The 27,422-nt window shown below is 36.8% G+C and overlaps 1 protein-coding gene across 1 annotated transcript in view; it reads right to left on the bottom strand.

The window, feature by feature from the left end:
* The window catches only part of NRXN1 (neurexin 1), a 1,112,161-nt gene that overhangs the window by 612,705 nt on the left and 472,034 nt on the right, over positions 1-27,422 (bottom strand). The window contains 1 exon segment of the mRNA XM_021701263.1: positions 5,894-6,332. Coding sequence (XP_021556938.1) covers positions 5,894-6,332 — 439 coding nt within the window.

The following is a 27,422-nucleotide window of genomic DNA, read 5'->3' as shown; positions in this document are numbered from 1 at the left end:
ATGTGCAAAGTGAAAAAAAAAAAAAAAACAACTGAAAATCTGTTTTGGGAGAAAGAAAATAGATGACTTTTTTCTTTTTAAACATGTTCAAAATAAAGAAATAAATAGAAGCATTGGTTTAATAAAATTTAATGTAACAAATTTATGCAAAATTGACTCCGTCTAGTCAGTCATTGGGATAGTCAAATAATTAATAAATTATTGATAAAGTGCTTCAGTTTTCCCACTGATGTGTAGTGTAGAGACATGCATATAAAACAATATTATAAATTTACTTAAAACTATTTCAGTGTTGGCAACGAGCTAGTAGGTAGAGGCATGGAGGAATGTTTATAGTCAAAGAGCAAGTTTAAATCAAGACCTAAACAGAGAAATCGTCTAATGGTTGTTCAAGTAGAAATGTTTAAGTGTGGTGATTCATGAACGGTATACACAGAAATCAGTGCTGGTAATAGATAGCTAGAAAGTGCTGTTCACATCAAACAGTGATTACTATAAACCTCTAATTATGTGCTCTGGAGAGAGCCTTGTGCCTTTCCCACTATAATTTCTAGTTCTTAAACTGGAACTCTATGACTTCAATTCAATCTCAATGGTTTCTTAGCTGTTAAATGTAGGCTTACCCATGAATAACCACTGATACAATCTGCTGTGCCTTGCTGTACACAAGCAGAATTTGACAATAATAATGAGTTTTCTCTTTGGTTTCAATGTGTAATGATGGTTTGCAAAAAAAAAAAAAAATATTGGAAGTTTGCTATAAAAATACTTGAGAGGATACCCTTGACTGAGCCAAAGAGCTTAATGCAAATTTACACAATACTCATGCTCCAAGAAAACAGTCATTAACCTCATCCTAATTTTAGTACAATTCTCATTTTAGCTAAATACCTGGACACAGTTATTTTGTGTTAAGTCTGGGGGGCAAAAGCGAGGGAAAGGGGAACTCTGGAAAGGGAAGAGGGGTTGGTAAGGGAGCGTTCAGCTCTAAGTCCTGCAAAGTTTGCAGAGTAATGAGCCTCTTCAATCATATTTATTAACTCAGCAGCTTAGAGGTTTTGCTCTGTTAAGTAGCTAAGCTATCCATGGAAGATACTCACTTTGTGCAGCACTCAAATCACACACTCTGACTCTGTACCTTGTATGGTTCCTCCTTTGCCAGTCTAGCCCAGGATCTCAAAAGGCCATTCATGGCTCAGCCTACCAGGCCCCATGTCACTGGTCACAGACTACTCAGGCAATGGAAGAAGCTACACTGTACCAAGACAGCAGCTGTGGCCAACAGTAGCAGTCAAAGTGGAAATAAAATGTCTCTTTCCCATGTCAGAGAATGGAAGAAGGGAAGTACAACCCAATACAATTACTTGTGCTGACAATGAGGTTCTAGAAATTCATCTGATGGCAATATTTCTCACCACACAAGGGGGTCATACATCTACCTTTTAGTGAATAAAGTACTGAAGGGCAAATTGCCAGAAAGATGGGCAGTGCAGGTGACTATCTTCCCTGTCATTAGCATGCTTACTGTGTGGCTGCATATCCCAGTCCTCAGAAAGGAGTGAACACCTTCCCTTAATTTTCCTTCTACCTACAGGTTTGCTAAATGATAAAGCGATCTCATGAACAAGCAAAGATAGCAGTCCTGTTCTCATAAGAGCTGGTCATTTTTGTACCAGGCTTACCACAGTCTCTAACAATTATGTAACTTCCTCATTGCAATTTTTTTAGGGGGACACCTGGGCTTGGAGGATGGCTTTGTTTTCATAAAAAAGGGCAACACCCGTTAACTTATATTGTGTAAACTGCTTTCAGGAAGTAAGGTAAATTCCTTAAAAACTTGCATTACAACAAAAAGAGTGCTATTACTCTTCAAATGTAAATATGATACTACTATTTTTAGAATATTAGGGGTGGGTTGGAACTGAGACATTCACATATTTTTATTCTTTATTTTTCCTTGTACCAAATATTTATTAAATAACTGCTATTGTGCAAGAAAGTACCAGGACCTGTAGGTATAAACATAAATAAGACATTTCCTTTCATTCATAGGTTTCTTTTATAAATTGTTGAGGGAATATTAAAAATTCAGTGTGTCCACCAAATCTGGTTTTAACCCTACCTCTGACCAAGGTAACCAGTAGTTACTGGCATCAAATTAATGGCCATGGCTTTATTCCTACTAACTTTAGAACGGTCAAGAGCAGAAAGAATAATTCTCAGCCCTAAGCTCCCTCTACATTAATACCAGAGAAAATAACTCATTAAGTTTTTTAAATATTCAGCTGAAGAGTATCCCAGGCAACCTTCATCATCCATGAGTCAGAAGGCAGCCCACACTGACCTCTTGTCATAGAAGTATCATTTTCCCACGTTATATTAAGACTAATTTTCATAGAGCCTCTGAATATAACTGGTGTGAAAAATGGATAAAATGAATTAATTCTCTGTTTCTTAGTTTTAATCGAGCTATAAAATCTTAGTATTTTACCAACCTAACTCAGAAATATCCTTTAAGTAAAATAAAAGCTAGTAGAGTTACTCATTCAATTTTTAAAAGGCTGCTTTATAACAAACCAATACAGTGTGCAAATATAGAACTTAATTAAAATACTATATATAAAATATTAACAGCTGCAGTTATTAACATTACATTAAATTCCCTTGAGCTAGGCCAACATAAAATGAGCTCTCTTTTCTTTCAATTTAGTAAAGGGCAGAACTTGGTGTAGTGAATGAGCTTTAGTTTTTACACTGTTTGTCTCAATTCACTAATCTGAAATTGTAATCACATAAAAGTACTTTACTAGCTGCACATCACTGAACATACTAACTTAATCTTTCCTTTGGATTCCAACAAAAATCTCTTGTCTTATTTTCTTTCTTAATGTAAATTATACTGTCTTAAGGCATCCCTCTCATCTTTCCATCCAGCACTGAACTTTCTAAATTAACACAGATATTCTCTGCTTTTGACTTTTTTCCAAAGAGGGCACAAATAGGTCAGTTAATAAACTATTGACAATTTGGAAGAATTAAAGAACTTAAAGGAAAAAAAAGTGGATTTTAATTGGCCTGGATTAAGGCATTTATCCAATTCTTATTGTAATAGGTCATCCAAGGAACTTGGGAAACTAATTAGACCACATCAACACTTAAGACTAGAATAAATTACCATTATCAAATGAATAATGGCTGGTTTTGTTTTCCTTTGTACATTGTTTGCCTTTATTAAATTTTGACATTAACCCTGTATTTCTTCATATAGTTAGAGGTGAATGAAATACAACTGGTCTGAAGTATGGTAATTTTTGCCCCTCTGAACTTCCAAAAGATTTCCACTGAATGGGGCTACTGGGTGGCCCAGTTGGTTAGGTGTCTGCCTTCAGCTCAGCTCATGATCCTTGGGATTCCTGCTCAGCGGGGAGTCTGCTTCTCCCTCTCCATCTCCCTCTGGCCCTCCCTCCACTCATGCTCCTGCATTCTCTCTCTCTCTCAAATAAATAAATAAAAATCTTAAAAAAAAAAAAAGATGTCCACTTAATCTAATCAGTTATGTTTTAAATTATTATGAAGTCTGAAATGCCTGGGTGGCTCAGTCGGTTAAGTGTCTGACTCTTGATTAGACTCAGGTCATGATCTCAGGGTCGTGAGATCAAGCCGCACATCGGGTTCAGTGTGGAATCTGCTTGAGATTTTCTCCCTTTGCCCCTGCCCTGGATTACACTTGTGCTCTCTATGTCTCTCAATAAATAAATAAATAAAAATAAATTATTATGAAGTCTAACGTGTACATACATACTTGAGAGTAATTTAAAAATTTTGTTCTAGGTGTATTTTAAGTTCAACTGTATCATCCAGAAGTTAATCTTTCAAAGCACAAGATCAGTCCATGCTCCATTCCTCTTTTTTAAGACTTCCGTTTGGAAGTTCCTAAGTAGACAATCAACTCTGCTAACTCTGGTAGAAACAGGCTGGAGGAAGTGAAAGGGAGGTACTCTATTGCTATATTTCTGTATTCCCCTCAATGTACACTTCTCAGCTTAAATCAGAAAAAAAACCCAAAAAACAAAGAGGAATCCAATTTCTAATGGAATCAGTATAATGCAGCAGGGAAAAAAAAAAAAAATTGTCGTCTACCCTCAGTCGCCTAAGATAATAGAACTGGTAAAAGAAGTATGGATAGCACAGAATGGTAACTGATCTTCCCTGTGGAAGATTTCAGGGAAACGAAAGAACAGAGGGAGACCAAGTTTCCAGAGGGGGATGAATCAGAAATCATCTCCGAGATATCTGAGGATCAGAGCAATGGGTTCTGACCTTCCTTCAATTTTCCGCCTTCACCTCTGGCTCCCTCCCAATTCCCCATTCATTCCATGTCTTTATTTTATTGGGCAAAAAGAGAGAGAAAATATTTGTAGGATGTCAATCACAATCTTTTTGATTGATGAGCAGGAAAACAAGGCATGACTAAGAGTGAAATAAGACACAGTTTTGCTGAGGGAAGCTTGGAGGACACAAGTGACAAGAGGGTCTATGAAAGAAGCACTCACCCCAGGACTGCAGCACGGCCCTCCTAAAATAGAATGGTGATCACAGATGACTGGATCTGAAAGAAGCACTAAGTGTTTTCTGGTCTCTGCTGATCATTGGCTGGAAAGTTTTGCAAAAATATAGAATCCTAGATCCCATCACTGTTGATACCCCTTCATCAGGTCTGGGAGCCAGTCAATACTGGGTCCTTCCCAATATGTTTCACAAAGGAAGAAATTCAGACCCACAAAAAATGCCTTGGGCAAGCTTACATCGCTATTTAGTGGAAAATCCAGAGCGCACGGTATGGTATATAAGTAAATAAGGGAGTGTAGGGAGGGAAGGGAGGAGAGTATTTAGGTCTAAATTCAGTTGTCTTCTATTATAAGAAGCTAATTTGATTTATAAGTGAGAGGAACAATCAGAGCGTGGGAGCACAAGGTCAAGAAAGTAAAAAAGACATAATATATAGTTAATATACCTAAAATAAGTTGCTTCCCTCTCTCCCTCTTTCTCTACTTCTCTCTGTCTCTCTCTCACTTTCTGGGTTTCTACAAATGCTATTCCCTCTGCCTGGATGATCCTTGTCCCCACAAACCTAATGCTAGTCAATTCCCTAAGCCCCCTAATCCAATTTCAAATTTCAAAGTAAGTAAATATTATTTCTTCAGACCTTCCCTACAATGCCCCCACCTTTCCCCAATCACACACGTGCACACACATACACAACACAGGCACACACACACACATATCTCTAGGAAAAAAAGCATAGCAAAAGGAATCCAGAGGAAAGAATTCCTATTGGCTCAATTCCAAACATCTTTCGTTAGAAAGGGAAGCTATTTGGAAGTCAACAGAGTTTTGCCCGTGTTCTTGAAATCCTACTGCATTGATGAAAGTGTTTATGATACCACAGATCCAACTTGGATAAAAATTAAACTAAGGATTTTCTATGTGGATTGTTGAATTTTCTTTTTTCATATTTTGTATTTGCCACTCCAGGCACCTCCAAACATCCAATGATATAAGCAATAATTGGGAATACAAGAACCCTGAATTTTGTCACTTGCAAATTGAAGATAAAATTTTGTGCAAGATTTGGCACTTGATTATCTAATAAATCTTCATTTAAGAAGTGATTCCAGAAGACATTTGAGCATTTGGGGTTTGATGTCCAACTATTATGATTAATTAGCTCCTTCTGATTTGTATATGATGTGAAACAGAAATAATAACAATTTCCTTTACCCTAAAGACAGAAATGCAGAAAATCTTTAATATGTCTTGGTTTTAATTCCCTTGGTGAGTGGGGAAAGGAGTATTCCAGCAGGTAAAGAGTATAGAAAAAATGATAAATTACCTGACCGTCCATCTCTCTGGAAGTCCACATGATACCATTCTCCATCATTCACCTTCTTCTGTAGGGCTTTGATTTTTATTGTACCTGACCCCATGTCCAGGAGGAGGTAGAGATGGCCATCTAGCATTTCAATAGCAAAGAAGTCAACCTTTATCATCTGAGGGTGCTTGGCATCTTTTTGGTGTCTTGGCTTGCCATGGCTAAATAAAATGAGGCCATTTGGCTCTGTTGTGCGGAAATCAAATGATATGGAGCCTGTTTTCTTTGCATTCCATTTAGGCAAAGAGATGAAAGACTCTGGGGTTTCAAAGGTGATTGGGTCCAAAGTTGCAACATTCTCACATTTAAATGCTACCACTCCGTGGATCTTCATCTTAGGGTCTCCTTGCTTGGCAAGTCGAGATAATTCCAACCTTACATCGTTATTTTTATATACAACCTGTGGGCAGAGGATTAGAGTGAGAAACCAGGCCCATATTTTAATATTTAGAACTTGTCTTCAGTTCATATAAATTGCAACACATGTAACACAATGTTTAGTGCATTTTGATAAATAAGATAGCTTTTTCAGCCAAATAAAATTCAAGTATCAGCTCATTCAATAGTAACCATTCCAATCTAATTTCACTCAAATACTGTGTATATACACACACCCACACTGGTTGTAAATGACTCAAATAATTTGAGTGAATCTGCATACAATTTTCATTATTTCAAGCGTGTATAGACTCAAACTTATATTTTGCTTTTGTTGTTGGCTATTATACTTTGTTTATTAAATATAAAGGTTTTTCAGTTTTCCCACTACTAAAGTATTTGAAATTAAATATTTTGAATGACAGTTCCCTAAAATATAGGATCTTGTTTATGGTCTATATAGCCACAATGGGTATAAACTTTGTAAGATAATCCCAACAAGTTGAGGTAGAAAACATCCTGAATTTTCTCAGAAAAATCATAAAATACAACTAAAACTACAGAAGCTCTCTTTTCCCCCTTGGCCTACATTAACAACTGTTTGAATAATGTTGGGTAACTTTGGAACATTGTTGGCTCTAAATCCATTCAACTTGTATTACTTGTGTTCCATTTACTTTCAAGTATACAAATGAGGAACAAAATTTGTCCTGTTCTCTCATTTCCCAAGGCACTTCATCCAAATTGGCTAGGTGGTTCAGAATGCTTGTTGATAGTCCGATGGCTTTTTGGACTCTGAACGGCACATTGGACAAATCCACCGGAAGAGCTCCCAATATTATGCATCTGCTATCACATCACCTTAATAAACTTGAAGCCATTCTGACATAAAGATAAAAAGAGATCCATACCCCACCTCTATAAAATGCATACCATGCATAATTACATTTCCAAAATACATATGTCATACTGACTTAAGAATAAATTAGCTATCTGTGTCCAGAGAACTATCTAAAGTATTTTAAGAAGCCATTCAAAAGTTCATAGCAGTCAACACTGACAGATTCTAAATTCATTTATATTCATATAATAGAAAAAAAAAAAGACAGCCTGTGTCTGATTAGTGCTATAAAGTTAACTGGTCAATACAGCAGTTTATTTCCTCCAAACCTATGGCAAAACTTAACTAAGCCAACAGTTAATGTGGCTAATGAATTTCCTGATATGATTTGTTAATGGATACTTTATTTTTCAGTGATTAAGAGTGTAGGCTCTGATTATCAGACTCTTTGAGCTCAAATTCCAATGCTAGCATTACCCAACTGCATGATCTCTCCAAGCCTTATTTTTTTTTTCCTTTTCAGGGAGGTAACACCTTACAGGATGGTTGTAATTATTAAAGAAGAAAATGAATGTAAGTGAGAGAATCTACATAAAGGCAATCAATCCAATGCCAGGCATATTGTAAAATTTTCAATAAATATCAACTACATCAAACTACATGATAATAAATACCATCTCTTCATTATCATCTAGTAAACACAGAAATAATGTAAATTAATTCATTTTAAGGAAATGCTTAAAATTAAGCACACACATATAATTAGTATTTTATACCTGATTTGCGCCAAGCAAAGAAGTCACATCTTTCCACTGCTAGTCCTGGTGTTTCAGTTTATATTTATCTTGAAGGAGGATTATTATAAAGAATGCCATATCCATTATTCTTTGAACAAATATGTATAATGGTTTAATAAACAAATGCTGACAACAAAAGAAAATGAACTTAAACAATAACAAAAGGGAATTAGATTAATTCTTAAGTATACTTTCTTGAAGAGAGAAAGAGCTATTAAGCCTTGGGAAAGTTGATTCAGGATTGTCTTTGGGGATCTTTAGAAGTGGAGAAAATGGTTTCTATGGATGAGTTTCCAAGTTTTTTAACCTCTCACCATGCCTTTCAAGCTACCCAAGCCTATATATTTTTTCCACTTTTCTTGGCAATTTATATTTTATTATTTGGAGATCCCTTGACAAAGATATTGATCAGGAATGAGTGTAGTATTCTCTGACCCCATTGATGCAGATGATAACGTTGACTATGCTAACACATTGCCCGTGAAATAGAACCACTGCAACAGAGTCAGGTGTTTCTGACATGAGTAAGTAGGTATAAGGCTGGGTATATTGCCTCATGAGTCTAATACCAGCTACAAAACAGTTGAAGGATGTGGGGTTAGGGCAATTCTAGGTAAGGATTTCAGTGAGTGATTTATGATCTCATGAGTGAGTTGGATGCCCTGGTGAAAAGAAGGGTGAAGAAGATGGAGAAGAAAAGTAGGGATTCCTTTGATCAGATAACTTAGGGTTAGCCATGCACACACACTGCCTCCACACCCAACCCCCCGCACCCCCCCCCCAAAAAAAAGAATTTCCACCAGAATCTATGCTTTGTGTAGACAGGGTTCTTGCTCACTGAAGTCAAGCATCCAGATCAGTGTCTGGCACAAAGCAGACACTCAATAAATATTTGCTGAGTATTGAATAAAATTCTTTATTCACTTTTTTTAACCTAGTCCCAGATTATAGACTATTATTAACAATATTTACAAATGTAGTTATGTAAAGCAGAATGTGGTATTGCAGACTAATCTCACAAACTGGCTACTATGTTTGGTCTATTTCTTTAGAAAAATGTGGAAGCTGCTCTGCATGTTCAGTTATAAACGGCAAGCTGGCCTGTGTATTGGAAAACTTTACCTTCAAACTCATATTGTGGGGTTTAAATTACTTTTGGAATGAAAAACACCTGAGTTAAAATTATCTAGAGGTAGAATCATTTTCCTAGAAGAACTATCTTGAGGAGAAGCATGATGTACTGTTTTTTTCCTTCTCGTTTTGTATTCTTTGAAAGGTAACTCCAGAAGACAGAAAAGCAATTTTGGATAGGCAGGCTGATAGTTCTCACAACTACACTACTACTGCATCTGACTCAGATTTCCTAATCACCTTACTTTTCCAAAGTTAGGCATACTCTTCAAATGACCTGAATAGAGTTCAATTATAATAATAAGTAGACAGCAAGCACTCCAAATCTTTTAAAAATTCACATGTAAGCTATTTTTTTGCTTCTTTCTGAGAAATATGGTTCGGAATCATTTATAATTATTCATATATCTTTTTTCATATATTTTTCATTTATGTCAAAAGTTGTAATTTATTTAATAGTTTCAACTTTCAAAAATATCTACATACTCTATCATCTTAACAATTAGTGATGATATTATTGCACACTCATTTGGGTCTGTTCATAAAATCAAGATTTCTTTGGGGATATTGACCTTTCCTTTTGTTTTTTTGAAGAGTAATTCACAATGTTGAATTTCACTTCTCTGCTTCATGGGCTTATATCATAAATCCCAAAGGGATAAAAACATGAAAGAGACTAGATTTTTTTTTTGTCATCTATAGAATTTTTTAAATGTCCCTCATACTTAAATATGCAAGAACAGGAGCAATATGTCTGTATTTTTGTATTCCTAGGCTTGAAATATGAGGTAGACAGTCACTGAGTATTTTATTTGATCTTCAAATTAATCCTAAAAAGACAAGGGAAATAAATAGGTGAAAAAAAATAAGTTTGAGAGTCTGGGTATAGACATAGTTTAATCACAAAGCTCTTATCTAAGTCAACTTGCCTAACCTATCTCTCAGTTTCTTAATTTATATATATATATATATATAAAGGGAAAGCATGGTCATATCTATCAATCCTTGAGCTTTCTCTGCCTTAATCTATGTGATTTGGGACCAAGGTAAAAGAAGTTCTATTGCTTCTTCTCTATGTCTGGTGTTTCCCAGTTGTGGTTTTCATGTCAGGATATTGCTCTCTATTCTGAGATATACTGAAACACTAATCCGTTAGGTAAAGAGAATGTTCACTACATCTTTAGGTACACAGACATACATCAAGGATTATATCTATCTAAGGTTTGTACAGATGGTATTGAAGAACTGGTGGCTGAGAGATAAGGCCCTTTCCACAGGAAGTGGGAGTGTGTGAAATATGCGCATCAGTAGAAAGCATTTGCTACTCAAATAATGACTTTTTTGTTGTTATAAATAAATGTTTCAGCTTAGAAATTTTCATGAGGCTCTTGAATTCATTAACATGCATTGATCAAGGCTTTTCATATCTTAACTATGAGAGTATACAGGGTGATGGGATGGGCACTGCACATAAAGTCAAGGAGTGATGCCCGGATCTAGACTCAGTGGTGACCTCCCTGAGAACATGAATGGTTTATTCTAATCTGAGTCTTGGTTCTCTTCCATTCTTGGGAATAATAGTAAGTAAGGGCTAAGAATCTGGTTCTCAAGATTTCAAAGAGAATTGCAGGTCACCCACTTGCAATCCTGTGACCTTGTGCAAGTCCTTCAACCTCACAGAGGCTCACTTTTATCTGTTAAATGGAGTAATCATATCTACCACATTAGGAAATATAATAAATTATATTTCAATGAAATGCTAACAACAGGGCCTGGCATGGAGGAAGGGCCGAATATCAGCTGCTCTTGTTAGTGTTGTTATCATAAATAACAGTATTATTATTATTAATATTATTAATAACAGTATTATTATTCTGGGAGGGAATGAATGGAGTTATAACAAAGTTAACAGCTAGCATGGTACAAAATAGATGACTGCTCAATGTTTTACAGTAATTAACAGCGCTGCAACCGCAGAATCAAAGAGATCAAAGCAGACTGGGGCTTCTTTTTGTATGCTGGCATGTATATTGCTATTTGAAGGCTTTCTTTATAAGCTGAGGTTTCTTAACCAGAACACATACATAGGAAGCTAGCCAGCCTGGGGCTTTTATTTTTACTCATGAGAGAACTTCTGTGGCATTTGACATCAACAAAACCACCACCCCACTACAAAAAGAATCAGCTAAGATTTACTGAGTGTTTATATTCTGTCAGGCCCCGTTAAAATAAATTTATGTTTTATGTGTTTGTTCCTCACAAGCATCCTAGGAAATAGAAAACATTATCCTATTTTATCAGTAAATACATGGAGGCACAGAGCTCACTGAATGCTTTCTATTCGGACCGGGTCAAATATTGTGAGTAGCTAATGATATTAACTTCAAACTCTGTGTTTGTCTCTGCAGGAAATTTCACTTATAGTTTTCATGTACAATTTCATTTATACTTTTTGATAGCAGTTGCTAAGCAAGAGATTCACAAACAGCTATTTGCCACTATGCAAAAGGATGACCTTGCTATGAGTTACATGGATTATTACAAAAACAGTATCTTTCCTTCTATTTGTCCTTATTAAAATACCTCTAAATGAATCAAAATCACAACTGAGCAGGAGAGTGTTTTCGTGTGCCCATTGATTAAAATGTCTCTTCAAGGGCACCTGGGTGACTCAGGCAGTTACGCGTCTGCCTTCGGTTCAGGTCATGATCCCAGGGTCTTGGGATGGATGGAGCCCCACATCAGGTTCCCTGCTCAACGGGGAGCCTGCTTCTCCCTCTCCTTCTGCCGCTCCCCCTGCTTGTGCTCTCTCTCTCTAATAAATAAATAAATAAAGAGATTAAAAAAATATGTCTCTTCAAATTCAGTTTAAGTAATGGGGCTTATTTCTGTTTCCAGGACTACAGTGTAGTTTTTCAACAGGTATGCCTTTTGGATATATATAATATTAGGATACATATAATAAAATAGTAGAATTAAAATATTAGAATAAACCAGTATAACTTCTCATGAATATTTGTTATTGGTGTATTTATCTGTAAGGTGTAAACTATGTGTGAACACATACACACACAGCTTATACATTACCTAATATAAATGTGTTTACATATAATAGGTCAAACCTGCTAAAATTGATGTCCAGAACAATTTTACATATATATTAGAATATGTAGTACATCTCTAGGTAGATAAGTAGATAACACATATGTATATATACCATATACACACCAAAATACAAATATACATACACTAATAGCATTTAATAATTTCAGGAATTAGAGGCTCTTGGCTAAAACACACAGTGGTCTTACTCATTTGGAATCAAAAATGTCTTGGCCTACAAACAAATACCAGCACTTAAAAGCTTAGCTCACTCCAAAGGAAGGGCTGCAGCCAAAAAAAAAAAAAAAAGAAAGAAAGAAGAAAGAAAAGAAAAGATTCTTTTATTATTAAAAAGGGTAGAAAATTAAACAGATTTTCTCCAGTGTTCCTGCCACCATGAAGAGACAATTGTAAGAGCAGAGTAGAGGCAAAGTGGTCACAGAAAAAAAAAAAAAAATCACTGCACTCATTATTGTCCTATCTTCTACCTAAGGTCAAGTTGCCAGTGCTGTTCACTTTCTTATACTGAGAACCTAGCATAGAATGTGCTTATAGTAAAAAGGTGAAAAAAAAGTTTGTAATGACTAAGGGACTGAGAGGATTTTAGCTTTCCTGAAAATGTCACACCACAGAAGTTTTCATCTATGCTTTGAATATGCCCACTTGAGGCAGATGTGCATCCAGTTGCAAAGATTCATGGCCTTGGTGCGAGTCAGAGAAGGGGTGGCAGATAGGAAATGCACAAGCCCTGTTCAAAGTAGCCCAATGCCACCATAAAAACAATACCTAGCATTCAGAAAATCTGATTTGAGAGAGGGTTACATAAGGAATTTTGAAAGATAAGAAGGTTGTTTTTTGGGGGGGCCTGGGAAGGGAACAGCAGAGTTGGTGGGTTTTTTCCCCCTGTAATCTAATACTATTCAGAGATTATATGCAGATAAAATTTTCAACTAAAAAACTGAAACTCTCCCCACGCCTAAATAAATAAACTAATTAGAGAATATAAAAACAGACTACAATAACCTCATTTCTCAGGCATGTGACTTAGTAACTTCAAACCAGAAATTAGTTGAAATTTGGAAAGGACAAAAAATAACAATATTTTATCTAAGCAGTGTAGAGAAAGAAATCTTTTTGCTTCGTTCCAGTTAAACATGACCAACTACATCTTATTCATGAAAAGAAGGAAAAGCAAAAGAAAACACCTCTTGCTTTGCCCTTCCTTCATTTCACCATTAGCGAAGTGCCTAAAGTTATTTAGACAACCTTGGGCTCCATCTGTACAAGTCAGCCGTGGGAGCAGAAAGGCTGTGTTGTCCCAGGTTAACAGCTCGACTTAATGAAGCTTTCAGTGGCATCTGGGTGTGTGGTGACTTGAGTTCCACTAAATAGGAATGTTTATTTCTCTCAAATTAAAGATTCGGTAATTCAGTAATGCCCTTGGGGGTAAAAATTGGAAAAATGAACCACTATTTCAGTAACATGAGATTTGAGATGTCCATTTTTGAAAAGTAAAAGCTGAAAACTAGATCAATCCTCTTATTTTCAGATGAGGAAACTGAGGCTCAGAGAAGCTAAGGGACTGTCTCAGTTGGCCTCAAGCTCTGATCGTGAGCAAGTATCGAGGAATTCGGTGTTCGGTTCTTTTTTGACTCTGTTCAAAAACAAACCAATGGAACGATGAACCAATGAGCCATCTCTAGCATAGGCTAGAATAGGAGAGGCCCTAGAGCAATTACAAAATGAAGAGCAGCCACCTTTCCAGCAACATGGCAGAAAGGGAGCCGTAACTGATTTAAAGGCAATTCTATCTTTAAAACTGTGATAGCTTCACAATAAGCTGACATTCAAATATAAAAAGAAAAGTCCTGAGGGGGAAAAATCTTGCAGTTATTTCCCCCACTAATGGCATTGACAAAGACACTGGAGAAGTGAACTAGAAACAATAAACTTGCAATGTTTACTGCTATTTTGCAACTAAGTGATGAAGATATTTTCAGCATCAGTCTTTCATGATCTTGCAGAATGTGACACGCCATAAATTAGGGTTTAAAGCTTCTATTCCAAGCTGGCAGATGCTGCTAATAAGGACAATGCATGTCTGCTTTATCCCAAAACTTTTAAAATCCTCTACCAGTCTCAATGAAGGACAAGAGGCCGCTTTATTGTTTTTTTAAGGGAACCTATATTGCTATGAAGCAAGAATGGTATCTTTGCACTGATCATAACACAATAGTTGGCATCAAATGTTATGTCTGCATTAACCAATTCATGTTCTTTTGCATCCCTAGCCTCATGAGCTCAGTAAAGCTTCCCCATCATCTAATTCTACATTTTTCTAACGAGGTGGCTATTAGTATATACTATACCATCCAGTGTATGGATGTCCATAGTATGCACGGATGTATGTATATATACAAAAAAGCATATACTATGTAGTTGGTCCTTCCTCCATTGATTTACCATGACATGCTGTATGTCGTTTGGATATACCAAAGTTTTAACATTTCATTCTACTATCACTTTTTGATTGTGTTCATCACTCTTTAGCTTAGAAAGTCCTCCCCCAAGAAAGATTTGATAAACATATTGTTATGTACAATGTTTATTACTTAATTTTATAGATGTTTTGTGTGTGTAACTTTGTAATCTTTGAAGATGAAAATCCAAATCCAGTCCCCCTGCCCAGATAGTTACTTAATTGAGCCAGCACATTTTTTGAATAATTTCTATTTTTTCTACTGATTTGTAAAGCCCACCACATTTTTAAATTCTTACATATACTGTACAAGGTTCTGTTTCTGAGCATTCTATTGTTTTCTTTCTCTTTCCTTCTTTGTCTTCTTTCTTTCGAGTTCCACTTCATTTAATAGAGATAGGATTATCTCTATAGTGTGTTCTAATATATGTTAGGTCTCTCCTACTAAGCTATTTACATTAATTATTCTAATAATGTTCATACATCGCATCATATAGTTTTTTTCCTGTATAAATAAGATAAATATATGTAACAGAACTATTGTAGTTTCTCTGACTCAGCTTTCCAAAATGTTGTCAGCTAAAGCTGGCAGCAAATTATTCATTCAAACTCACTTCAAGAGACTTTTTTTTAGGGAGAGAGAGAGCTTGAGCGTGCGTGTGAGTGGGGGGAGAGGGGGGAGAGGTAGAGGGAGAGGGAGAGAGAAAATCTCAAGCGGGCTCCACACTCAGCACAGAGCCCAACGTGGGGCTTGATCTTACAACCCTGAGACCATGACCTGGCTGAAATCAAGAGTCAGACACTTAACCAACTGAGCCACCCAGGTGCCCTGAAGAGACTTTTGAATAGCAAAAGGAAATTATACCTTGCTTAGAATTACATTTCTATTATTATAATTATTTGTAAAGTTACCATCCATAGGTGATTATAATAATTTTGATTTTAACACATCAGAGAATCTGGCCTCGTGCCAGAAAATTGTATTTTACAATATATAGACACACAACTATAGAGAAAAATAAACTTAGGGGAAAAATGAAATTATAAGCACACTAATAATCACAAGGCCTGGTAGAGTTTCTTGCAGTAAAATGCTAGGAGTGGGTGGCCAGTCCGTTGGAGAGATTGGAGGACAGGCTGAACGACTCTCAGGGCAGGTGAAAGCCCAGTGCGCTTCCCTTCACTGTGGCTCTCCTCAAGAAGCTAGGCCACTTGCCTGAGGACACACAGCTTGTGTCGAGCTACTAAGTCATGGACAAGACAGAATCTGAATGCCTTTCTCCAGACCCGGGAATAGACTGTATAATTTTTTGTTTGTTTTCTTACAATGGGACTGTTTTGATGATAATTAAGTTTCCTTCAGCAATAAAAGCCTTACAACTCTATTAAGCCCTGTTGACTTGAGATTTCAAGATTTGATTATCAAATTTGTGATTAGTCACATTGTATCAATCCCATCTTTTGCCCTGGCTCCCAGCCGTTCCTTCTTGACCACCCCTCTACCTGAGCACCCATCAAGGAAACACGGAAGCTGGTATTTAAGACGGCCAATGCTGCTGTTTTTCCCATCCACAATAAAAATATTTTGCAAACTAGAAGTTGTGTGTAAATGTGCCCCATAATTTTAATATTATCTGAAGGCAATGCATTGTCTGATACATGACTATAGATATCGATATTAATATAGATTCAAACAGCCTTAAGTTTGAATTCCTGCTCTGCTACTTAACTATACTGTCTTGGAAAAGTTCCTGAGTTTCTCCGAAGTAGATTCCCCTTTTTCAAATAAAGTTAATATTTATATTGTAGTATTATTTAAGCACATACAGTACTAAGTGCTTGGTCTTGGGCACTGAGTAAAGAGTAGTCATTATTGTTATTATTATGATCTTAAATGTGTAAGAGAGGAACGCTGGTTATTTAAATAAATAAGTGGCTTCTTCTCTAAAAAGTAAAGAAGCACGCTTTGAAGTGATTAATCACCCTCAACTCTTCACGTTTACATGATTACTTCCTAAATTTCGATTCCTTAGCTCACATGAGCTTTACATTTTGAAAGATTTCATCTACTAAACAAAAGGTGTTCATTAAGGAACACTTTGTTTGTAATTTTACATTTATCAAAGGCATAATGAGATTGCCTCTACAATCACACTGGTTGACAGAATTCCAGCTTGGTGCAAATAGCTGTTTTATTTAGATTATGCTAAGAGTGAGTAAGTAGGTAGCCTTTCCTAGATTTGTTGAAATACTGAGCATACATAACTGTTCATTTCTAATTTCGAGGACCCTAAAAAAGTATAGAGACCCTAGCTTGTGAACTGTTATTTTTCAATTATGGCTGCTCAGCACTGAGGTATTTCTTCTTAATGCATTCTTTAATTATTTCCTTTGGAAGGTCCCTAGTGCTTCAAAAGTCAGATGGGTTGTGCCTTTTGCCAAGGGTTGCTTAGTTAACTGTTTATTTAATGAATGGGGTTTTATGTGCTGCTGAATTTCTCATGGCACACGTTAGGAAATTCTTGGCAGAATTTAAATTGGAGAACTGAGAAACATATTGGCTCTACGGAAGCTCAATCAGCTCCCAGGCAGGAGCAGGGCCTTTGCCAAGGAAAATTCCCTAAAATAAAAAATGCAAAGACCAAACTCGCACACAATGCAAGGAAAACTGACTTTGGTGGCTAGGATTAAATGAATGCTGGATTCGGGTATCTCAGGTGGCCTATGAATAGAAGTGAGGGAAATGCTTCACAATTTCGGGAGAGAAACAGGAACGCGATCCCTTTGCTTTGGAGGATGACAATGTGCTTAAATGTCTTGATTGCTTGGGATACTCAATTAGCTGCTAAGAAAAAATAAAATGGAGTCTTATGTAATTTCTCACATGTTTCCTCCTTACGGAGATGAATCTAAACCTATTTTTATGTTATCGAAAGATATAATCAGTTTATTCATTTCACTTAAGAAATAATAACTGCATTTTTTAAAAAAGCTGCAGCAGCAGTGGCTGAACATCCTAGAACAAACATCCAGATGGCTATATTTTTAAAATGATTTGGCCAGGAACCTAGTTATTGTATAAGCATCAGTTATCAGGTATGTTTTCTTTGAGGGCTGGGAAGAGAAAATTAAAAAAAAGCCCTGAAATGTTATGTAGGCTCTGAAAAGTCCCTAATCCAATGGAAGATTTTTTTATTTACTTTATTTATTATTATCATTATTATTTTTACTCAGTAGTACTACAAAATGAGGAGGGAATCAGAGATTTTTAAAAATTAAACACAAGTTTGAGAAAATAAAGATGAGAACCTATCTTTCAGTAACGTAAGATGGAAAGCACTAGCCTACTTGCCGTTGCTATATGAATATCCAGTCTTGTGTGGAAGGAAGGCCTGTTGCAGTCATCTCCTTCTGGGTATCACTGTCTTCAGCTCCTTCCTTCAACTCTATGCACTCTGCCAGCCCATGTCTCAACCCCCTTCCCTCTCTGGAAGAGCAATTTCCTGAGTTAGCATAGCTCTCTCTCTCTACTGGCTTATGGAGGCTCCCTGCATCTTGGGTGATCAGAGACCTGGCTAGCTCCCTGGGCTCCTGTCTGTTTGGTGCCATTTTCTCACATTATTCAAAAATTAAGAGGGCTGGGCTCATCAGCACATAAATGCTAATCTGATGCTAGGTTGGCCACCTCTCAGGTAGCTAAATGGACACATGTGTTCTCTTCTTCAGGCCTAATTGCTTGGCTGTCATCTATCCTGGCTCAGGACTGAAACACTCCCCCAGCAGACAGTTCACTGGGTTTGGCCATCTATACCCACTTGCTACCAATTGCCCTTGATTTGCTAGTATGTTGCTTGATATATATTAATATAAATCATAATAGCACCAATAACCAACCATTAAGCACCTTCTATGTACCCCATGCATTTTTAGCTCCATTACATAAATGCTTATTTCTCATAATTTTTGTCTCCATACCAAGGTTCAGAGAATTTAAGTATCTTGTCCAAATTGCACAGCTAATAGATGACAGAACAGTAATTCAACTCAACATTTATCTGATTACAAACTCATAGATATGGTTTTAGTTCATGTTCCTTACCATGTCATGGGATATTGGCTGAGTTCCTATTTACTTGGCCAGCACTGGTCCTGGCACATTTTCTCAACCTGGTCATCAATAAGTAAAAGGACATCTATACCCTTCCTATTCTTCCATGATCTGGCTCCTTTGACTAGGTGGGATTCTCTTAACACTACTGGTAAAAAGAAAAAAAAAAAAATCCCCTTTGGTTCCATCCTATTCTCTTTATCTCTTGATTTCAGGATAACGTTATTCCCATGGCTGTCCTAGGATACTCTGGTTTGGTATCATGCTTACTTTGTGCTCATTTCTCTCTGAAGACCAAATTACCTGGCCATGTTATCTAGTGAATACAAAGTTTGTTTTGACTTTAAAGGATTCCTTAAACTAAGGTTTTGCAAGGTACCTTGTAACTGGAAAATAAAAAAGGAGATTTAGCATGAATAGGAATGACATTTTAAGGGTCAGTTTCCAGGGCCTAGATTTAGATTTGGCTGCCACAGCCCCCATGAGTCAGCATAGATTTAAGACTTACTTTTTTTCCATGACAACAGATGAAGTCCAGTATAGCAGGGCCAGGACTAGGATGAGATGGGTGAAGTGAGTGAGGTACTCACATGAGATGTAAAATATAAGGGGGGGAGTGCTAAAATCTCAGTAATAAAGAAAAACAATATTTCAATGCAATTTCTTAAATCAATGCAAAAGAAATCCTATGGTGAACAAAACATCAAAACTTGAAATAAAATAGAATCAGTATTGCTGATTATTCCTTTTGCCTCAGGCTCCAATATGACCTGGTACAGCACCACAATATAGTATTTTTCTAGGATTAAAGAGCCCAAATTAATTTGTTGAAAATCTATTTATTAGAACAAGTCCCAGTAACTAGAAGTATTTGGGACTAGGGGTAGGGAAGGAAAGCCATCTTTGGAGATGATTAAAATTAGAACTAGAATATACTGTTAATTTTTAAGGTGTACTAGTCATTAATAAAACCACTTTAACCCAAAGGATAATGACAGGAAACAGTTATAGAGTGACTAGTCAGACCCTGTCCTCAGGGCAACTTGCTGAGATAGAACAAGCCCAGGGCTGCAGAATTCCTAGAAGCAGTTAATTTTGACAATAATCCTGAGCCCAAGAATACAGATCTTGGCATCAACTTTTACAGACACTAGTCAAAATTTCAAGTCTTGAATATATATATATATATATATATATATATATATATATATATATACACACACACACATACCTATATCAAGTTCAATGTATATATATATATATACATATATATATATATACACACACACACACATACATACCTATATCAAGTTCAATGACTTGTCATTGAAATCACCTTGAGAGTCAATCATATTGACTTGAGAACTACAATAGATCTCTGTTATCACCCATCAGTCTAGAGGTCAAGTATACAAACTCGACTACCCACTCAAGATATTTTTACAAAATTGTGATGAATAAGTAAAAATTAATTCAGTAGCTCACAGGCACTGAAAGGCCAATAGAATCCAGCCCCCTAGCGTCTGCCACTGCCGATGAACTAACTCCTACAAGTGCACAGTTAGTGTTCTTACATTAAAGAATTATTAAAATGAAATAATTATATAAATCTCATCTCCATGTTCAACAGTACTATAATTATATGATGTAACTAGAACATTATAAAGGATTATAAACAAAAGCATAAATAATCCAGAATAAAGCCTTTATATCATGACTAATAGATGGGTTCTTTCAAGTAATCACTGTCACCAATTCAGGCTGTTCATACATGTGGATTTGTGATTATCTGGTTTACTACTAAATTAAAGAAAAAACAAAAGCTTCAATGGCCCTACTGTAGAAGATGTACTATTGATGTATTTTTAGGCCTATAATAAGCCAGTACCAGGGTAGGAGAATCTTTGAGGAGCAAAAAACAAGTAAGCTTGGCTCTTGGGAAAATGTTATTCCAGAGAGGAAAAAGGGTTAGGACATGGGCTGGCAGCAGAGTATTGAGAGGAAGATTCAAAGGCAGAAAAACCCAGGAGAAATAGAATATAAAATGTCTTTCTTCTACGTAAAAATTTGGGTATTTCCATAGTAGTGGTAAGTAGGTTGGTGCTATTCATTATACATTGTTAACCGAGATTTATAATTCCATTTACAATTAATTTCTTATAACTGTGGTAAATCCAGTCATCTTTAGTTCCTTCTTCCTCGTGCTAAGGTATCACTGAAGAAAAACTTTACTTTTGGTGGATTCAGGGGTGTTTTCATTCATAGATCCTTTATTCATTTGAGCCTTTGCTCTGCTATGTTAGTTGACTTGCAGAAAGCAATGCTAAGCCCTGGCAGCTGGGCTATACATGCGATCCATGGGTCATGAAAAGAAACAGATACAAATGTGGGTAGATTAAAGTAAACCCATCCAAACTAGAAGAAAAACCACTAATGCGCATGCCTGACCAGTGATGGGAGGCTCAGAAGTATTCTTTTTATATGTCATTATTATTGCAAACCTATTTTATGACAAATTTATGATATGACACCCTTCATGATGTCCATAGAATGCTGACTCTTATTAAAGACTCAAAATGCTGCTAAGTTTCCTGGAAGTGATTTTATTTTGAAAGCAAAGTGTTTTCTATAGCCTGGTCACCTTTCTGACTGAATCAGAGAAAAGTGTGTATTCTAAGACCACACTTCATGGTAGGAAGATGTAAATCTCTCCATATTTGTTGAATAAATATTGATGGAAAAATATTGGTAATGATAATGATAATAATGTAATTGTTTTTCCTGGTTTTTTGTTTTTTGTTTTTTCTAAATGAGGGCACTAATGGTAATACTTTTTATCTTACTGATACATACCAGCAAGCAAACTAAAAGTAAGGGAGGTGGGGATGGGAGAAGGGGTTTGGACGGTCACTCATCAATTACAATGAGCAGCCGTTTTCGGCCAGATCACAAGAAATCACTTAGCAAACAAAGACTCTCTCCTTTGAGAAGCAGGCCTGAATTTCATTCCAAAATCAGAATGTCTGCACTGGAGTAATATATAAATGTTTGCTGGTCACAGCTTTAGCTATTAAACCCAAGGATCTGTTTCATAAAGAATCTAGTTGACACCAGGAAGCCTCTAAAGGAGATACTAGTTTAAATTACTGCAATATAAAATGTTGCCCAGGGTGATACTTAAAAGAAGAGAAGTACAACTCTAATAGCTGATTGCTCCGAAAAGGTAAATTATAAACACCAATTGAGAAGATTAGGTTTGCACAGGGAAGGAAACTCAATCAATAAATTAGAAATTTGGAGAAAACTGTATTAAGTCTTCTGGGTCTTGAGAGGGCCAAGAAAGAAGTGCCTTTTAGATTCTTAGATTCAGTGGAGATAAAATTTGTTAGAGGTTAAGCCTGTACGGTTTTACTCTTTGTAATCTTAATTCCCAATTGTCCCAGGGTACTTTTGTCTAAAGTAATGTCTTTTCTTTTTCTCTCTTGAATCCCGGACCCACTAAGTTTATGGCTGTACACATTTGAGAAATGTGCAGTCTTGTTCAGTTTTGAAATCTGATCGAAGTTTTGTTTTGTTTTTTTTTAAGTCTGCAACAAGGTCATAAAATGAGCATTTATATTTTTGTTTGTTTGTAAAAGCTACTATTTTCGAGAGGAAAATCAAAATCTAAAAGGATTTGATCTTTCAGATCTAAAAGCACTTTAACATTTCACTGCAGAGTAGAAGGTGAACCACAGAGCAAACCACAAAGTAGCAAATAACTTCCTGCCACACAGGAAGGAAAAAAGACCATTCAGATGCTTGGAGGGAGGGGTTTAGAAAGGGGAAAATAAATGGGAAAGGAGGCAGACAGAGTGACCCTCCTTACCAGCCTTGAACATTAAGAAGACCAAACACCCAGATATGACTGGAGAACTCAGAAAATACTGGCACTGCTGCAGTACTCAGGGAAACTTAAAGCCTCTCAGAGAAGCCCTGACTTCAAGCACAGTGCTCTACTCACCAAGACCGGGAAGAGAGGGGGCAATGGCAGAGAGGGATATCCTAGAGAAGCCCCAAAGACCCCAGAAGATTGCAGAGAAGTTCTTGGGATCACCAGGTGGACCCAGAGACAGGAGGAGAACCAAGAGTCCAGAAGAGTCCTGGAGACCAGACTAGGAAACTTCTGGAATCTTGGACCCAAAGGCAAACACAAAATCCTCCATTCTGAAGGATCTACATCAACTGAGTGCCCAAATGAAGAGCCAAGGCCACCCATGTCTCGGTCCACAAAAAATGGCTACAGACTAGACTCAGGGAGGCCAGAGATAATCCCCAGGAACGCCTTCAAACCAGAAACCTCTTCCCGAGATGCTGGGGATGGTGGAAAAAGAAATTCCCCCTTCAGAGGCAGAACAAAAAACTGGTAGAGAATTTGAAATCTTAACTGACTGAACATTCACTTAAAAGAAATATTTTTAAAAAAGAAAAAAATGAGTGACCAAAAATTGGAAAATTTTGGCATCACTTGCCCTCAAAGTACCAACAACAGGAATGGGAAATTAAAAACAAGATTAGTACCAGAAAAAAATAAATAATTTATTTTTTCCCCTGCATATATTCTTTAAATTGTATAAATTTTTATATCTTTCCTAGTTCCATCCTACTACAGTAGCAAGGCCGTCTGTATAGTGAAAGCTTTGTGATGCTTAAAATATGTGGTCAACTCCAGACAGGTAATAAATATGATGCTTTGCTAAATTCTGCGGCCAGAAATCCTTTCCAAAGCACTCTGGACAAAAAGAATAAAATTGTACTATTTTTTTTAAATATAAGGATCTTTCTTGTCTGATCTGGCTTTTTCTGCTTCCACAAGCATATCTCTTCTATAAAAATAGACTTATTTAGCCCTTCTCTTATAAGGGTGATATTATTCATCTCATAGTTAATGAGAACAGTAAGAGCTACCACTGATTAATGGCTAGCGTGTGCCAGTCAGTACGCACTGCAACCATTTTCACTAATTATTATATCAATTCTCCATGTTTTTGTATCCCCGTTTACGGTAAACAAAGCTCAGAGAGTTTAAGTAACCTCCCCAAACTCACACAGCTAGTAAAAGCTCAATTATCTCACACTAAATCCCAACAAATGAGTTCTAAGAAATGAATGGACCCTGACACAACCTCTGAGATATGGAGAGGTCTGTGAATAAAGGGCTAATTTTCTTTTTCCCTATCCAACATTTGTCTTCAGGATTATTCGTTTTCTCAGTAGACAGAACTTACTGGGCACTGGAATGAGTTTCAACGTCTTGAGAAACTTGGTTCTAGTTTCAGCCCTGACATTAATTGTGTGAATTTGGGTAAGTACCTTTTCATTTTTCTCATTTGATCAATAGGAATAACAACAGTCTAATTTCCTTCTCAGGAAATTACACGTATTTCTAGCCTTCTCTTAACTGTAATAGAAGTAGATAATATGCAAAAGAACTTAGGTCCTTTTAGGTGAGAAGTGTGTATCATCCACAGTTGTGTGGTGGTGGTAATTTTTGAATTGGTTTGTGAGAAATAGAAGCATCCTAGAAGGTATAAGTTTAGTTATTAGATAGTAAAAGAAAATTCAAGACATTTTAGAGGCTCACAATTAAATATAATTATATTTTTGTCCATGTCACAAGCAAGTAAAAGTTAGTAATGAGCTGCTCATTGGAGATAGAGCCCCCCCCCCACCCCCAAAGGATGTAAAACTGAGTTTAAAAAAACATGATGGAGAAGTCAGGTTTCCTTGACAATGTGAGTTTCTCACCTGCATAATAATAATAGTTACCATTTATTGTTTATTTTCTTTGTACCAAGCATTGTACAAAGAACTTTGTAGGGATATTCTCATTTCATTATTTTTTCTGATAGCCCCATATAGTAAGTACTAGTATCATCCCCATTTCACAGATAAAAGAAATCAAGAGTTAGAAAACTAAAGTGGGCTGGTCCCAACCAAGCCACAAAGAGCCCCGTAACTGGAAGGGAGACTGGAACCCAGATAACGTGGCTCCACAACCCTTACTCCTCGTCCCTAACTCCTGTCTACTACACCACCCCCTTGGCTCGGACAATGTAGATTACAAAGGAAAAAGACTGGGAACACACTGATGCAAAATCTACTTTCGAAATTGTGGGGAAGAAATAATAGGGTGATTTTTTCTCAACTCTACCACTCTAACTACACACATAAAAGATAGCTGGCCATTAGGCCATGGGTCAAGTACAAGGATTAACTTCCCTAGTAAACTCTTCCAATGCATCCTGGAGGTACGAAGACAATACCCAGTGCTCTAGTAAGTCTAGCAGCAAGTGGCTTCTCACTATATACATATATATATATATATATCTCCTTATATTATCATATAAAATATACATGCTATTAAAATTTCTTTCGCCATTTGTATTGTTGCATGTGCAAAAACAGCCTCCAAAAGTTCTTCCTAGCATGTGTCCAAAGCACTGGGTTTTAGAAGGCCTTAGACTGCTGATAGAAGATCTATAAGAAGAGTCCACCTCTACTTCTCTAGTATGTCAATAAACAAATACCCAGGAAGAGATCAGAAACCCTGTGTGTGTTAAATGTCAGTAAAAGGGAGCTGTAATGTAAGATGGCATCTAACCAACAGCAATACAATAAACTGATGAGCATCTTATAAGCTCACTTAAACTGTCAAATGACCGTAAGGGCATGTCCCTCAGAACTGCTTGAGGTTTGGGTTTTTTCAAGAAAGGCAATCTGAAGTGAAATTCAGTTGTGCACCAAAAGGTTCAGTCTTCAAGGACCTTGCAGTTTCCTCCAGTTTGCAAGTTTAGAAAATGAACGGTTCAGCATATCTCTAATAAAAAATCATTTCCCGAGGCTCCTTTCCTATGCAGGCAAAATCAAATTAACTTCAAACAGACGAGGTTAGATGTATACAGAAAGGAAGTAACAAACTGTAACATCATCTCACTCCAACTCTCTAAGGTCACCTAATACCTAACCCAGGAGAGAAATCCAGATATTAACTTTACCCAAGATCACTGCAAAATCTAACGAGAAGTGTGATTTCCAAAAGGGGATGGCACAGAGTGAATTATCCCATTGCGTGGCCAGGGTTCCTACTGATGATGCTATAGTTCTCTGGATTTTTACTTAACGTTTGCTGAGAGTCAACAGGAACCCAGGCTCCTTTCACAGCCCACAGGCTGTGTGGCATCCTTACCTTGATCCCTGGGCAGCCACCATATCAGGGTTTCCCTGTGCTTTGGCTGGAGGAGCTGAAATGATGCTCTGTCCCCTCTGGGCCATAGACTGCTATGTGTGCATCACACAGCCTACCCCAGAGACGATGCATCGCACTCATATGCTCTCAGAGCACACTCCGGGGTATATTAGAGCCATACATCACTGAAATGCTTTAGCTTATATGATGCATTGCCATGTGAGGTAGAAATGGTGGCCAGAGGCATGTTTAAAGACTTAACTTCTAATGTTTAGTATTGAATCATGTCTTATCACCTTTTTGGTGGTTTGGAAGACCCATTTTGGGACTCTGTTACCATTGATCTTTGGAATTCAGTGCTTTTACCCATCACGAAAAACATTCTGACTGCATATCATTTTTAACAGAAACACTCAGTAATTGAGCTTCACCTGAGTATGACACAGAGTGCGTGAAGAGGTCTGTGTGCATGGCTGTATAATCAGCCTTGAAATCCAGTCCTCAGCGTGGGCCCTGGTGCTGGGCTGCATCTACTCCAGGGGCACCATATGGGCTAGTGGTGGGCCTTGGGCAAGAAACATGGGAGCCAACTGGACCTGCTTCCTAGAGGCAAAAATTCTGTGCATCTACTTTACTGCATTCTAATTTTGCATTCTCTTTAATGACAAGGTCTGCATGACTCGAGTTGTGTGCACCACAGAATTCTGATCTCTCTGTTCACTCATTTTATTGAATGAAAGGGTGAGGTAACTTTTAGAAAATTAGCAATTTATAAATTCTAAAAATAGGTATTAGACTTTCTTCTACTATCATTTTTTATTATCTATATTTGTTGCTAGATGCACATTCTATGAGGACAGAGACCACATCTATTTTGCTGACCATTTTTTCCCTGGGCACCATGTTTGGCCTAAAGAAGGTGTTCAGTAAATATTTATTCAGTGCATTAATAGTCATGCTTCTCTTTAACAGTAGAACTATTTCATCAGCAAATTTTTCTCTGGAAGCAGAGCATGACTTCCTTCAAAATTGTAATTGCCCTCCCTCATAGGCAAAAATTAAATTGCATCTGATAATGATAAGTAATGGCAGTTCTTTTTAAAGAAATGTTTTTAACCTATAGACCTTGCTAAAATGAACCTAGGAAGATGCTCTTTATTTATAAAACATGAAAATCAGAGAAGGTGAGAATTAGAGAAACAAAGAAAGAAAGGGAGGTGGGTAGAGAGAAAGAAAAAAATAATAATTCTGTTATTAATAGGACTTACCAGTGCATTTTTCATATACATATTTTCAGAAAACTCTTTATTTTCTAAAGAGATATCCACCTACACAAAGTTTATGCTGTGGGGGTGACTATAAATGAATAAGAAAATTTATATGTGAATTATAGAATTCATAATACCTTATAATAACAGTTTTATAT

Source organism: Neomonachus schauinslandi, chromosome 10 (genome assembly GCF_002201575.2).
Source record: "Neomonachus schauinslandi chromosome 10, ASM220157v2, whole genome shotgun sequence".
Classification (NCBI taxonomy): domain Eukaryota; kingdom Metazoa; phylum Chordata; class Mammalia; order Carnivora; family Phocidae; genus Neomonachus; species Neomonachus schauinslandi.
This window is presented reverse-complemented; position numbering and strand designations above follow the sequence as displayed.